This window comes from Stylophora pistillata, chromosome 7 (assembly GCF_964205215.1).
Source record: "Stylophora pistillata chromosome 7, jaStyPist1.2, whole genome shotgun sequence".
In the NCBI taxonomy this organism is placed as follows: Eukaryota; Metazoa; Cnidaria; class Anthozoa; order Scleractinia; family Pocilloporidae; genus Stylophora; species Stylophora pistillata.
Window position 1 is genome coordinate 20,036,282 of NC_142525.1, and position 13,751 is coordinate 20,050,032.

Here is a 13,751-nt window from a genome sequence, read left to right on the forward strand (position 1 = left end):
ACATCTCCATTTTGATATCCTTACTACAATAAACTATTGTAGGAAATACAAAACGTAATCTGAAACTTAGCCGAGACGTTTTCGGAACTGAAGTGAAAAAGCCCAAAGGAAGTGAGTAGTTTTCCGCCACCTGTTCTCCTTTCACAGAGGAGCGACTCTCTTATAATGAATTGATTGGCTGACCAATAATTCATAAGCTTGATTTTGCTGGGGGGCTAAGATCAGTTCATGCGAAAGCCATCAAAGCCGAGAGAGTTTATGTTTCGTTCTTGTGTTTTCTTCGAAAAAAAGCCGAGAATGATAAACATTCTTAATATCGCTGTGGTTATTGTGGTTTCAATGCCTTCAAACCAAGGTATAGTATCTGCTGTTTATCATTAACATCGAGTGCTGGAGTTACTTGACGCTCAACTTGAAATTTTTTAAACTTGTGTCTGTGTCTTTCACTGAGACACATTCAGGAAGGCAACTCAAAGCATGATTTTAATAGAGCCCACCGTTTTCGTTCTAAAAAAGCGAAACTCTTGCGTTCAAGTTATTCTTTTCTCTGCTTTAAATTCTGTCCATGTTTTGATTATTTTCTCGCGTTATTCAAATACTGAATATACAAAAACAACGTTCGCTTGTTGGACTCTACGAATGTAATTTATTTCCTATTCCAACCATTGCGCAGTTATAACAAGTTTATAATGAAGATGCCTTGTCTAAAACTTAATCCGCAGGCCTGTAGTTCGATGTCTAGACTGTTATATTAACTTCGTGTCGTTTTGAAAAGAGAAGGCAACTTTCATGAGTCTGTGGATCACCTGCAATGGAAATTGCTGATCAATCGGCGATCATAATAAAATAGTGGTCATGCGGTTTAATGTTGTGAACTTCTAAGTCGCATTTCGTTTTACATAAAAAAAAAATGTTTCGTATAATTGTGGAAGGGGAATTATTCTTTTTATTCAGATACCACTTCCTTGAACGGAGAATCATGATCAATGTGTGTTATTTGTGTACTGTGTATTTACTTTTAAAACGTGAAAGGCTTTATCGATTTTTTAATTTCTTCTATTACATGTGAATAAAGGGAGTTGGAAGCTCTTAAAGCGAACTGTCGCAGTCAAGCAATGAGGAGTTAAGATTCATGATCGGCTAAACGTTATTTTGTTTTTTCTGTTGTTGTTTTTGTGACCAGGTCGGCATCACATAATTAGCCGTGGACATCTGAAGTCTCCTCTTGAGGAACCGGCCTTTTCTACAGAGGATATAGAACCAGATGAACTTGATTTGAAGCAGGGTAAGCAGTGTCGTAGAGAGCAGTGCACTAGGAGTTTGATCATTATTTTTGTTTTTCTTATACCGATGATGTCTTGTCCTTATTAAGCCGGGTCTACCGAGAAGAAGAACGTGTAAGAATTTCAATCACAACAAAGTAGCGATGTAACAAAGTACAGCATTTGCGTAAATAGCAGTTCAAGACTCGGACATGTATCTTTTCCACTAATTGTAAATAAATCAGTGGTTTGGGAAGCTGTTAGATATGGTTGCAATGAATATGGAATGGACTCACAGCAAATTTCACTTTTGCTTCAGTATTGGGAATCGAGTTATTTTCAGTTATGGATTTTAACAACCAGAATTCCTGAATACCAGGTTGAATCGGTTCGGAAAAAATGTGCCCTAAACTGTTACTAAGAGTAACATATGACATAGAGTTTTATGGTGACCAAGAGGGTGTGTTCACAGACCAGATAGCTTTAATAAATTAGGGGTATAAGCTGCAGATACCTAAATGAGATTTTAAAGGTTTTTTGAGTCAATAAACCCGGAAGCCGTGACGTCAATAACACTAACGCACTACTGTTTACCAACTGACCCACGAGGCAACACATTGCTAATGACACCTTACCCAGGGTCATTTAGGTGAACTCCTACTCTCCACAATTTCTACATTAGTGCACTGACGTCAATCATGCATATTTTAAGACATGAATAATTTGCGTAGTAGAAAGAACTATGGGATTGGGAAATTGTTCATTTGTCTCTAAACTTAAACTTAGAGACATTGAAGCCTACGTAACAAACCTCTAGCTTAAACTGATCTTATTCTGTTAGACAAGCGCAAAGGTATCCCGAGGTCAAAAGATTGTATCCTCTTTTTCATGAATTTATTTACTCACTCGTTCAGAGCAACGGCGAAGAGTCAGTGGAGGAACAAAAAGCCACAAGATGCCACCTCCTGTTGGTCCTATCAGGGACCTTCACCTTAAAGAAGGTAAATAAAAACTTTCGGTCACGTAAACGTGTAGGAAAATTTGTAATACCTCCCGGTTATCATCGTAAAAATTGCTAAATTGGTTTTGAGCTGCCTCTTTTTCAGTTCCTTTTTAATAATTGGAAAAGGCAGACTAAATACTTCCTTGTCCTAAACGTCCCGGACTGGGAAGAGACAAAGGAAAAACCTGAATGAGCCTTTACACCCGAACATCACCATGCCTATCCTCTTTACCTCAAGTACTGGCAACGAGAATTTGTTCAACAAGCGGGAACTTGAGTTGGCGATCATCATCATCATCATCATCATCATCATCATAAACTTTATTTCATCTCGAAAAATAGAGTAGCTTGTTGGAGCTAATATCTTCGAGAAAAAATAAAATGAAGATTATCTATATATATTCATACATATATCTGTACAAGATCTAAAATACTAACTATACTAAAATATACTAAAACACACAGTATTTAGAAATATAATTATGTAACATATCAATAGAAATTAACAGAAAAGTGAAGATAAGCGGGAGCGACTATACAAAGATACGGCCTTGGATTATCTTTCTAGAGTCTTTAAATGCACTCATGCGGATATAGTCAGGCAGTGTATTCCATAGCTTAGCTGAGAAGTATGAAAATGAATTAAGGCCATAACTAGTTGTTCTAGGTTTTCTAACTGACAGTATGTAATTACCGCGAAGATTATAAGAAGAGGACCGAAGCTAAGTGAAAACATACCTCTCATATAAGCTGGAAAATGAGTGAAATGATCATTTCCTTCTTTCTCCTGACCTTAATGATTGATTTGGGAATGATGTTGTAAGCGGAAATGAGATGCCAGTTACTCTTAGGAGTTAAGGGGTTAAAATCGCGGAACCTTAGCACACTAAAAGACTTTTTACACGAGCCGTTACACAGTTTTACACGGAAGTTTTCACGGTCTTGACGTAAGCAATTCAATTCAATCAAAAGCAAAAAAAATTGAAACTCTACGTTCTTACATTATCAAGTAACATTCTAACATCATAGACATCATAAGGTGGGTGATTAGTATAGAGAATATTTGTTTGTGAAGAGGCCTCCATCTAGCTTAGCACAACTGTTTGAAAAATAACCTGTGCGGGTGCATTTCTCTCTTACAGAGGAAAAGCGGGGAGACAGTGGAGGACAAAAAACCTTTAAGATGCCACCACCTCATGGTCCTATCCGAGAAATCAATCCACAGGCACAACATTTCGACGATGGTAAAACGCCCTGCTGTTTTCTCTTAAATTGTGCATTAGTAACGACTTAAATCCGACGGAATTCTTGAGTGAACTTCATCTTTGCCAAAAAAGGAATGCTATTTCAGTACGCTACAATTTCTAATGAGTTTAAACAATTTCGGTTCGGCCTGTCATTGTATGAAGGCTGATTTGTTTCACCTTAATTCTTAACAAACCTCGTCATCTATTTTGTACTTTTCCATCAATTTCTAGACTGTTTTTTTTCTTTAAAAAAAGTCATTTGCAAAATATCATGACGTAGCTGATTAATCTTAAATACAAACCATCCATTGTTGTCATTCACATGTAGGTAGGGACAGTTGTGGTCGCAGTTCAGTTTCTTCTTCACGAGTTATCAATGGCGATGATGCCTCTCTTGGAGAATGGCCATGGCAGGTTCGCTTGGAATTCAACCATCACCATACATGTGGAGGGTCACTGATCAGGGCAGAGTGGGTACTGACCGCTGCTCATTGCGTACTTGATGATGATCCCAAAAAGTTCAAGGTGATCCTTGGGGATATCGATCGTAAGAAGGATGAAGGCTCAGAACAAGAATTTGAGGTGAAACGTATTATCAAACATCGTCTATTCTCGCACCCAGTTCCATACGAGAACGACATCGCCCTCTTTCAGCTTTCGCGCCCAGCTTCTCGCGGCGACTTGGTGAATACGGCCTGTTTACCTGAATTTCTTGAAGAAGTGCCGCTAGGGAAGGAATGTTACATAACAGGTATACTCTAATAGTTATCTTTGTTTTCTGATACAGGTTTGATCTTCCGTGTTCGAGAAATTACAACAAGGAGAAGCTTCTCTCTCCACAGGTAGCCCAAGCTCTCTATATGAACCACACAAGGAACACAATATGGCATATCGATTTATAAGGATTTGTATGGGATTTTCTACTAGATATCCCTGGAGGTAGTTAAAAGTGAAAATATTCACTGAAAAAGGCTTACCTTATTCCATATGTGTGTTGTTTGCTGCTGGTGTCGTTATTTTACCGATTTAACTTGATTTAAGCGATGTTTTTGAATCCTGGTTTAAATCAAGCTTAATCGGTAAAATAACGACACCAGGAGCAAACAACGCACGTATGGATTAAGGTAAGCCATTTATATTTACTATTTTCACCTTTAACTACCTCCATGGATATCTTGTAGAAAATCCCATACAAATCCTTAATATAAATCGATATGCCATATTGTGTTCCTTGTGTGGTTCATATAGAGAGCTTGGGCAACCTGTGCTCTCTCGTCGACACATTTGTAGTAAGTCCTCTGATGTTATCAATTCAAAGGAATGAAGTCCTATTCCAATTCCAAGCTTTCGACAGTTGTTAGATTGCTTTCTCTCTTCAACTCTGTTAGGAAATAATGATACTGCGGCTCCTGCCCTGACTAATTAGTCTAACACCCAAGCTGTTCGCTCTCTTCAGGTTGGGGACAGATGTTTGGTAAGGGCGATTCAGCTACGATCCTACAACAGGCACGAATGCCCGTTGTCTCAAACGGAGCATGCGCAGCAAAACTGGATACCTCACCAAATGGCGGGCTTCATACTGATAACCGAACCTGGATAGTGACAAGCAAAATGATCTGCGCAGGAGATGCAGGGCGCACTAAGACAAGCGGCTGCTTTGGGGACAGCGGTGGGCCATTTCAATGCAAAAATACCGCTGGGCAGTGGGTAGTACAGGGAATTGTAAGCTGGGGTGACCCGGATTGTTCGTCAAGTAACCATTACACAGTGTTCACTCGGGTTAGCGTGTTTCGCAAATGGATCGAGGATATGTTAAAAGACACAGTTAACAAATCTAAAAGAGACATTTAGGCAACCGCGTATGAACAGAGGAAAAACCGTGTTTTTATAAATTACAAATTTTAAAAAGTCAGTAACCGGTTACCTTTTAGTATTTAACTGTCAGAGGAAATGTCGCAGAAGAAAATAAAGATTGTAAATTAACTTCAAACAAATTATAACGGGAAAGCTTTGGAGACTTTAAACTAACCTAAACAGCGTTAGAGCGATGGAAAAGTAAAGGTTACTTATAGGATAGATCTCGCATGTTACAATGTGAAAGCTTGAAATGGCCGGATACTATTCTTTTCCCTGTTATGTCGCAGCAGGTTATTCTCACTCTCCACTTTCGCTGAGGATGGTGACTCCGAAATATCTCGAACTTTGCTTGCCCAAGCAAGAGCCATGCACAGGCAAGTCAGTCATTTTGGGTCATATATTGTGCTGTGCAATTGAACACCACCCTGGAACATTTTACGAATTTGCAAAGATTAATGACTTCCTCGATACCAATTTGCAGCACACAGTTCTGACTTTCCAGTTTGACGACATTTACAAGAATACTGAGAAATCAAACTTTTAAAACTAGACAAAATTCGGGAAGGGGGATCTCGATTTGTTTTAGACTATTATCAATATTATCGAACGCATTCCTTCCCCCCAGATCCTACTCACCACCACCGCCTATCGGCCGTGGGAAGTCTGATTACAACTTCATCGAAATGCCGTTTTCAGCTTCCTTGTATCGACATTCAGTATGCTTTAAAGCGCTTGCGCAACCGAGCTAATAAGAACCTGTAGGACTTGGAATACGACTATTCTGTACCACTTGTTCTCTATTCCAGCTTATACCTGCCTCTTCCACCTTGAAGGGGGTCAAAAGTCAGTCATTTAGTTATCCGTACAATTCGTATCAGACGAGTTTGAAATGGAGATTTGCTTGACTTAGCGCTTAACGAACTGTTCTAAGGCTTTGACTTAACATAAATCATGATAGTGCTGTGCGTGGCTCTTACCAAGCCTACTTACAGTCGATTCAATGACCATGTACGTTAAATACGGGAGTAAACCTAAGATATGTTTAATATTTTCATCTTCTAAGAAAATACCAGTGATGGTGGATTATCCAGATGTTTTCTGAAGGAACTTCTCATTTTTAAAAAGATTGAATGACAACCAAACAAAGTGGAGATTCGTGTAGTTTATTAAGAAATGGAACGGCTTACGTACAAATTATACCGACTTTGCCTTAACTTGTTAAATCCAACAGTATTTTATGAGTGATTCTGAGTACTTTCGGATCTGCTTAGTGCGGTATTGATGAAACAAACTCTATTAAATAATTTATCGAGAAGAAAATCACATTCAATCCAGTGTAGAACCTCCCAGAGGTCCTCACTGAATGATAAAAGTATTCACAAATCTTTCTCAACCGTTCGCGACTAAATTACATCCAGTGCAGTGATTGATCTCTGATTGATTCCAAAAAAGTTCTGTCACGCATATAATGATCATTGCCTTGAGAGCATTTTCTTGGGTCTTTCATGTTACAACGAAATTTCAGCGTTTGGTTGGTTGTTTTGCGATTCGTTAATTACGAGTGGCGTAGTAAATCGGATGGGTGATGGGTGAGTCATAAAGCCACTGACTCTGTTCATCGATGTTCATAACATCACGCAGGTACAACTGTTGACAGGGTCTGTGAGAGAGTAGTTCCCAGGCCTTGCGTATCGAGAACCAACCTCTCCTTCGCCCTGAAATGACAAAAAGGCATAATTCATTTCAGAAGACGGGTTGTTTTTAACTTTCTTCAAGTATCTCACCCATTCCCATGTACTTTTCATTTTGATTTAGAAGAACTGTATCACACAGACGATCAAACTAGATCAGATACGCTTCTCAGATAGATCTCCAAATGTTACTAGTCATTTCAGATTTCGTGATTTGTCGTCGGCATAATAGCTCTATTCTTAAATTTTTGTTGTACATCAGATTTCGGGCAGATCCACGTCAGAACATAACAGAAGATACCTTTTGCGGCGTCATCCCAGTAATCACACTCTTCTGTGACATGCAGAACATAAAGCATAGTTCTTGTCTTGCTGGTTTCGTTCTAGTGTCAGGAGACAAAAATTTTTTAACAAATCACTCAATTTACAACAATCTTAGGTGGACAATGAGTACAAAATGGCAATGCTAATAGAGGGCATGTGCTCGCGACAAAATCTGATTTTCTATTTCCGGGAACGAGGTGAAAACGTGTGTATCGGATCAAACGATTAAGGGAATTAACACATTATGCTTTATTCTATCACACCCAAAGTGACATCTGGCAAAAGTTTGTCTCTGTACCTTCTGCAGTATATGACAGCCATGTTACCTTTGAACTGTTTACTGACAGATAACAAAAACACGAGTGACATACTTAGTGCCACTTTTCTTTCCTGACTAAATTTGTACAGGCGGCAGCATGGAAGCTAATAAAAATCGTACATTTAAAATACCTGAAACACTCCAAGACATTGCACAATATTTCCACGTACTCCAGCCTGTCATTAAACGTAAGTTACACTGACCTTTAAGGTAAATAAAGAAAGTAATATTTATCTGATCCCCTTGGGGAAGGTCTCTTCTAACCGAACGCGGGGTGAACGTTTAAGATACAAAACTACTAGCTCTACTAGATGCCAAAGTACGACATGCAGATGACCAATTCCCAGCGTAGGAGCTAAGGCCGTGTGGACGTGAGTAAAATCATGAATAAATCATCGATAATTGAAAATTTTTCGTCCTTTCAAATATTAATGAGTGCGAACAGAAGTATGAAATTCCCTGATGGGTTGAATGGGAAACATAGAGACAATGGAGTCACTTCTTCAAAAACCTCTCGAACAGCTGCATCTTGGAATCTTTCACCAGTTTCTACTCCTCCCGCTGGCACTATCCACTTGTCTGGATATCTGTTACTTGTTACCAACAGAATCTGTTAAAAAAAAAAAACGTGCACGTCAGGCCAATGGTTAATAATAAAGATGAAGGCGAGGTGTAGAGAACGAGGTCTATGAGAGAATCTTTATAGAAGAGGAACTGATATAACGTTCCAGCAAATGCCACAGTAATACTTTGTACTTATCACACTTCATGGTTTATGAACTTGGGAAATTATTTTTCCAACAACTTTTTATAGGCCTTCAATGTGAAATTAAGCCATCACCATTCTAGTTCCAATCCATGGCAATCTTTTAAATCACTAATGACCTTTCTTCCTCACTGTTGGATTTGTTTTTTGTTTTTTTTTTTCTTACTGAAGTACCATTTTGGAGAGCTTTGAGTTGAAGATAATTTTGCGCAACAGAGACTCAAACTTTGTAGGCCGAGAATCCTCTGAACACCGAGTCTGGGGCAGTGCTGATTTCCATAAATAGAACGGGGAGAAAACTGGGATCCGTTAGGGCACGAGCGCATTGGGCTGACAAAATTTGTTTTTCTCCAGCAAAAATCTCGACTAAATTTGTCTCCGCCAAATCTTTGATTTGTCAATCGAGGCCGGCGCACTGAAAAACCGGCGAAATATTTGTTAAACACCAAATTTCAGTCTCATGGATATATAACTTGAGCAATATTAGGACTTGGGGATTCAGCTAAACATAAACTTGGGAACCATAGTAATTGTATTCTGAGCATCCTTAGTACTGATTGTCGTGCAGCATCCCGAGGTACGAATCTTCCATCTTCACCGTTTGATTGCCGCGTAAAAATTAGATATTTTGGAGGCCTTCTGCCTGAAAGACTCGCATATAAAAGTGAGATTAAATTGTGTTGATTGATGTATTCCTTCAATTCGTGGCTTTCAAATTGAAATATCAGTCAGATTTCACGCAGCCAAAAATTTTTCCTACTCCGAAGCAGGACAACGGCGCCTTTGAAGGCTTTACAAAATTTAGAAGGATAAAAGATAACCGGCGCACTTGTCTCACTGACCTGGAGACAGATTTCTTCGCAAAATAAACAACAATTTGTTGAGTGCGCCTGGGCCCTAACTTCATCAGTACGGACGGAGACGACGAGGTAAGTAAGAAATCTATTTCATGTCTACCGTGTGTCTGTAGGTTTCAAAAAATTGGTTTTAAGCTACGTGGAGAGGCTTCAAATGACAAACAACGAAAAATAAAAAGAACGGTTAGAATCGCATCAATCAGTTGTCTGCACGTTTTAACGCAGAAATTATAGAAAACAAAAGATCTCAAGTGCCACCTACCCATCGATAATAAGGGCAAAATTGGCCAAAAAAACGGCTTTATTCTTCTATTCCTAAATTGACCAATCTTGTAATGGGTACTGAGAGATGAGACAAAGCGTGCACTCATCCCACAGGTCCACTGGGAATACAACGAGTGGCAGGGAGCAAGTAGAAATACATGTGAAGTCGTATTATCGCCAAAGGCTCGACCAAGTTAAGAACTTGGATACCCAAAAGAAACAGTGCGAGCAAATTAAATCGTCGGAAAATTACTTTTTCGTGCCATAGCGCCTCTATACAATGCAAATGTGCTTGAACAAAACTGTGATGTTTAACAGAGCAACAATTAGGACGCTACAAGCTTTAGCAGAGCATCTGTCAAACTAAGGATTGCTAATTCAGCCCGATCATATTGAAGAACATTATTGTCATTATCATAACACGTATCTTTTCGATGCATTTGCGTTGATTTTTGTGATTAGAGTGTCGGACTCGTAATCCGCCGCTCCCGAGTTCGAGTCCCACTCTGACCACTAGATTTGTTTCACGGTAGCCCCGTGTTCAGATCCTTGGCCACGCTTGTAAATAGCCAACTGATTTGCCTCCGGCCGGTTGGGGTTCTTAATGATGTTCTTAATGATGTTATGTTCAATTTAGACCATTTGTTTCATTTGTTTGCAAGGACCACACTGGAAACTACTGGTTCACCAGTAATTGTGTAATCCTATAAAAAGACTTTTTTTTTTTTTTTTTTTAAAGCTCTAGTTTGCCTTTGGTTAAGCAGAACATCGAGCACCGCATTGGGTTACTTATCAAAAGTTGATCAAAGTAACACAATTTCTTTCGCTGGCTGTAAACAATTATATTTGGCATTATGGAATGTTTTACACTGGCCTACGTACAGTGTGGTACGTAATACAAAGGCAAAAATTGCTTCAATGCTCAATTCCAATTATCTTGTTCCCAATTCACGAACAGCAAGGACAGTAATCCTACTGGTACTCGCACTGTGCAAGATGTCGCAATAATTAGGAACTTTAACATGTAAATAATGTGTTCTCCATTTCGGGCAGTTGTACGTATTTCAAAATTTTCTGGCATTTTAACGCCATTTAGGGAGAGAAAGACTTCTTTCCCGAAGAATGTAGAGCTGTTGTAAAGATTGAGATGTGTCTTAATTCATCTGCTGTATTTCGCATTGGCAGGATAAGTGTCGCTTATTGAGTTAGCGAAGAAGTTGCAACACAAATTCACTGACTTCCTTTGCATGATCTGTTCTGAAGCATATGCAGCCGGCCCGCTGTATGTAACCGTCCGTATCGTAATTCCGAAGCTTGTTCGCTGATCCAACTCGCTCCTTCATTTTGATTGCATGCTCCAACATCCTCCCTCGAAGGTTGATAAATTATGATTTACATGTAAATCCTATACAATAGCTTTGTGCATATCCCATCCCCCAACGGTACGCATACTTGACTTGGCTCAGGCTTCAAGACACTTGCGTCACTTCCGTGTAAACAATCCTGCACCTTTTATGCACTGTCAGTCGGTCAGCTCGTAGCAAAAGTTTCTCATCATGCGATGTTGCAATATAAGAAAGAAGCACAGAAATTAGAAGTTACAATGGGGAGGGAAAGTCAGCTGATTGACACGACCACGAGTTTTTCTGCGCTGAATTTCTAACCACCTTTGTTCTCTAATATGTAAATTTTAAGCTCTTTAACAACGAATCACTTTGGGATCTGGGCAGCTAAAACATTTAATCAAGAGGCTATTCTTTTTTTTTTTTGTTTACATGGTGCGATCAGTCTAACGAGTTCAATGTTTTCTGGTTGTAGGTGATCTTGGTTGCGTTACGCGGCGTAAAGGGTGTAAATCTCCGCAGAGAAACACGATCGGAGGTCACAAACCAGAATAACATTTGGCGATGCGTTAAAATTGCCTCGGCCAAAGATATTCCTCTGCACCCTCTGTTAGAGACTTTTAGGGCACGTTAACGTTGCTAAGTCTGCAATATGTGGTTTGAAACTTGCTGTTTGCAGAAAACCATACTTTACAATTCATCAAGTTGGACATTCCACCTTGAAAACCAGATTTTCTAATTTTCCAAAAAAATATTGAGCAAAATTGAAAATTAAGCACAAAGCATGAACTAGAAGAAAACAAAAAAAGAGAAAATGAAGAACGAAAACGAAGAGAAAATCCCACGAAGCTCGCCAAACCACCCATCTCGCACCAGACACCTTGCATAATAAATCTTGTCATGCTTAACAATGAGAAGCGAAAAATTTCGCAAGTGATTTTAGTCCCTCAAACGCTGTGTAAATGAATCATGTGATATCCACAAGGTGTAAACGATAAAAAAAAAGAGAAATTATAAAATAAAAACAAGCAAAAAAAAAAAATCGAAATTGAAACCGGAACAGTTTTCCCTTTTATCCTTTGGAGATTGCAATTTGCATACAAGTACTTTTGTGTAATCTATAGGCTTCGCAAAGACGAAACTCAACTAGAGTCTGGAACACATGGATCACGAGAAAAGTAGAAGAAAAAAAACAAAAACAAAAACAAAAAAGCAAGGTATTTTCCATTCAAGTCCAACGGAAGAGCTATTCCCTAGACGCTGAAGAGCTATTCCCTAGACGCTGAAGAGCTATTCCCTAGACGCTGAAGAGCTATTCCCTAGACGCTGAAGAGCTATTCCCTAGACGCTGAAGGGAACCGAGACACCTGTAAAGTTACGGCATTGTTAGCTATCGGTTGAGGTGTAAGCGTCTAAAAAGGCTAAATACCTAAAAAGTAAAAAGGGGCATTAGTTTGGGCAGCCAAACGCAAATCGCCACAACGGTGGGCCAAACTAGCGAGAACTAGGGCTTCTTTACCCAAAATACAACCTGCCAAAACCCTTTCCAACTATTTCGCGACTTGAGTTCCTCTAAAAAGATGGACACAAAGTAAATAGACCAACAACACATGAACAGGTGACAATACTTCTATTTTGGTACTTTTTATAGGCTCTAGAATTATTCCATTTTTTTTCCTCTTAAAATTTTTACAGAACATTGAGAATTTCTTGAGAAACGAATGCTGATCGGGCTTGTGATTATTCTATCACCATCAGACTGAAAGAGAGAGGGCTACACGAAGACAACGGATTGAAACTACACCACAATCGAGCATCGCATATAAACACCATCTGAAAATACTACAAAACTGAGTCGTTCAGTCAAAGTAAACGGCCCTCTACATTAAATAAAAAAATAAATTAGCATTTTCCACTTCGACTCCAAGGTATTGTAACAATCAAAGTAAATATGTCCAAGTACGGACGCTGTGCCTCTTGTCCGTGATAAGATTGGGTCAGAGTGTGACAAATGCCACTGTATCCACGCAGTCGTGGCTTGCTAGTTGCCATGGGGATACCAACCGGTATACAACAGCCCGGCGATGGCTACTGCAGTTCACAGAAGTATCCAAAACACTTAGTGCTCAGTCAGACTCCTCATTTGGTACCTTGGTGGTGGATTCATTATCAACAGTATCACTACTATCTAGAGGTGGAATCTGTTCAGTGACCGGGGAAGACTGGTCTTCAGAATTCCGTCTAGGACTCGAGCGTTCAACATTTGGGGAAGCCTCGTCTGCGGAGTTCCCATTTTCCCCCTCTACATCTCCCTCAGGTTCTTCTTGGTCCTGAGAGAGCACAGAGGCAATTAAAAGTCAATATTCCGATGTTGTGTTAAAAGATATAAAGTAACAAAACAGAAGACTTTACCTCTTCAGGACACAATTCGCAGGCCTTGGCGAGTGTGAGTCGTGCACTGTGTGATCGTTCAAGGAAATACCTGGATAAAATTTTTTTATAAAAAAATAAAAACAGAATATTTTTGTTTTATACTAAGACAAAAAGCACGTTGTTTTAGAAACTTTTATCTAAGCACAAATTTCCTACTTTTTTAATGAACTTTTTATCCAAACCCTTGAACTAACATATCGAGTTCAACTTTGCATTAATTTTAAAGAGTGGAAAAAAAAGTCATTGAAGGCGGTGACGTACCCATTGGACGTCTCATTGGACTGCGCCGGTGGAGACCAGTTGTTGTAAGTGTACGACGTACCTCCTGTATACGGCCTCTGTAAAATAATTAAAAAAACGGCGACAGGTCAGAATTCCATGTTTT

The 13,751-nt window shown here is 39.3% G+C and overlaps 2 protein-coding genes and 1 pseudogene across 4 annotated transcripts in view; 1 reads left to right on the forward strand and 2 right to left on the reverse strand.

Annotated features, from left to right (window-relative positions):
• On the forward strand, positions 1-5,506 carry LOC111337244 (proproteinase E). Its single transcript, XM_022943514.2, has 6 exons — positions 1-355; positions 1,184-1,285; positions 2,177-2,263; positions 3,408-3,509; positions 3,841-4,263; positions 4,969-5,506. Exons 1-6 carry the CDS (start codon positions 229-231, stop codon positions 5,361-5,363), a joined length of 1,236 nt encoding a protein of 411 aa, XP_022799249.2. The 5' UTR covers positions 1-228; the 3' UTR covers positions 5,364-5,506.
• A 1,010-nt stretch (positions 5,507-6,516) lies between these two features.
• Positions 6,517-8,473, reverse strand: LOC111337243 (diphosphoinositol polyphosphate phosphohydrolase 2-like; annotated as a pseudogene). The gene is made up of 5 exons (XR_015989193.1): positions 8,453-8,473; positions 8,215-8,313; positions 7,835-7,879; positions 7,362-7,443; positions 6,517-7,084 (listed from the first exon to the last, which is right to left on the reverse strand). The product of XR_015989193.1 is annotated as a diphosphoinositol polyphosphate phosphohydrolase 2-like (transcript).
• A 4,071-nt stretch (positions 8,474-12,544) lies between these two features.
• The window catches only part of LOC111337228 (ubiquitin carboxyl-terminal hydrolase 9X), a 47,338-nt gene continuing 46,131 nt past the window's right edge, over positions 12,545-13,751 (reverse strand). For both annotated transcript variants that reach the window (XM_088726523.1, XM_088726522.1), the window contains exons 66-68: positions 13,628-13,704; positions 13,346-13,415; positions 12,545-13,263 (exon numbers count right to left, since the gene is read on the reverse strand). In XM_088726523.1, coding sequence (XP_088582649.1) covers positions 13,060-13,263; positions 13,346-13,415; positions 13,628-13,704 — 351 coding nt within the window. In that variant the 3' untranslated portion in view covers positions 12,545-13,059. The remainder of the gene's footprint in view (positions 13,264-13,345; positions 13,416-13,627; positions 13,705-13,751) is intronic.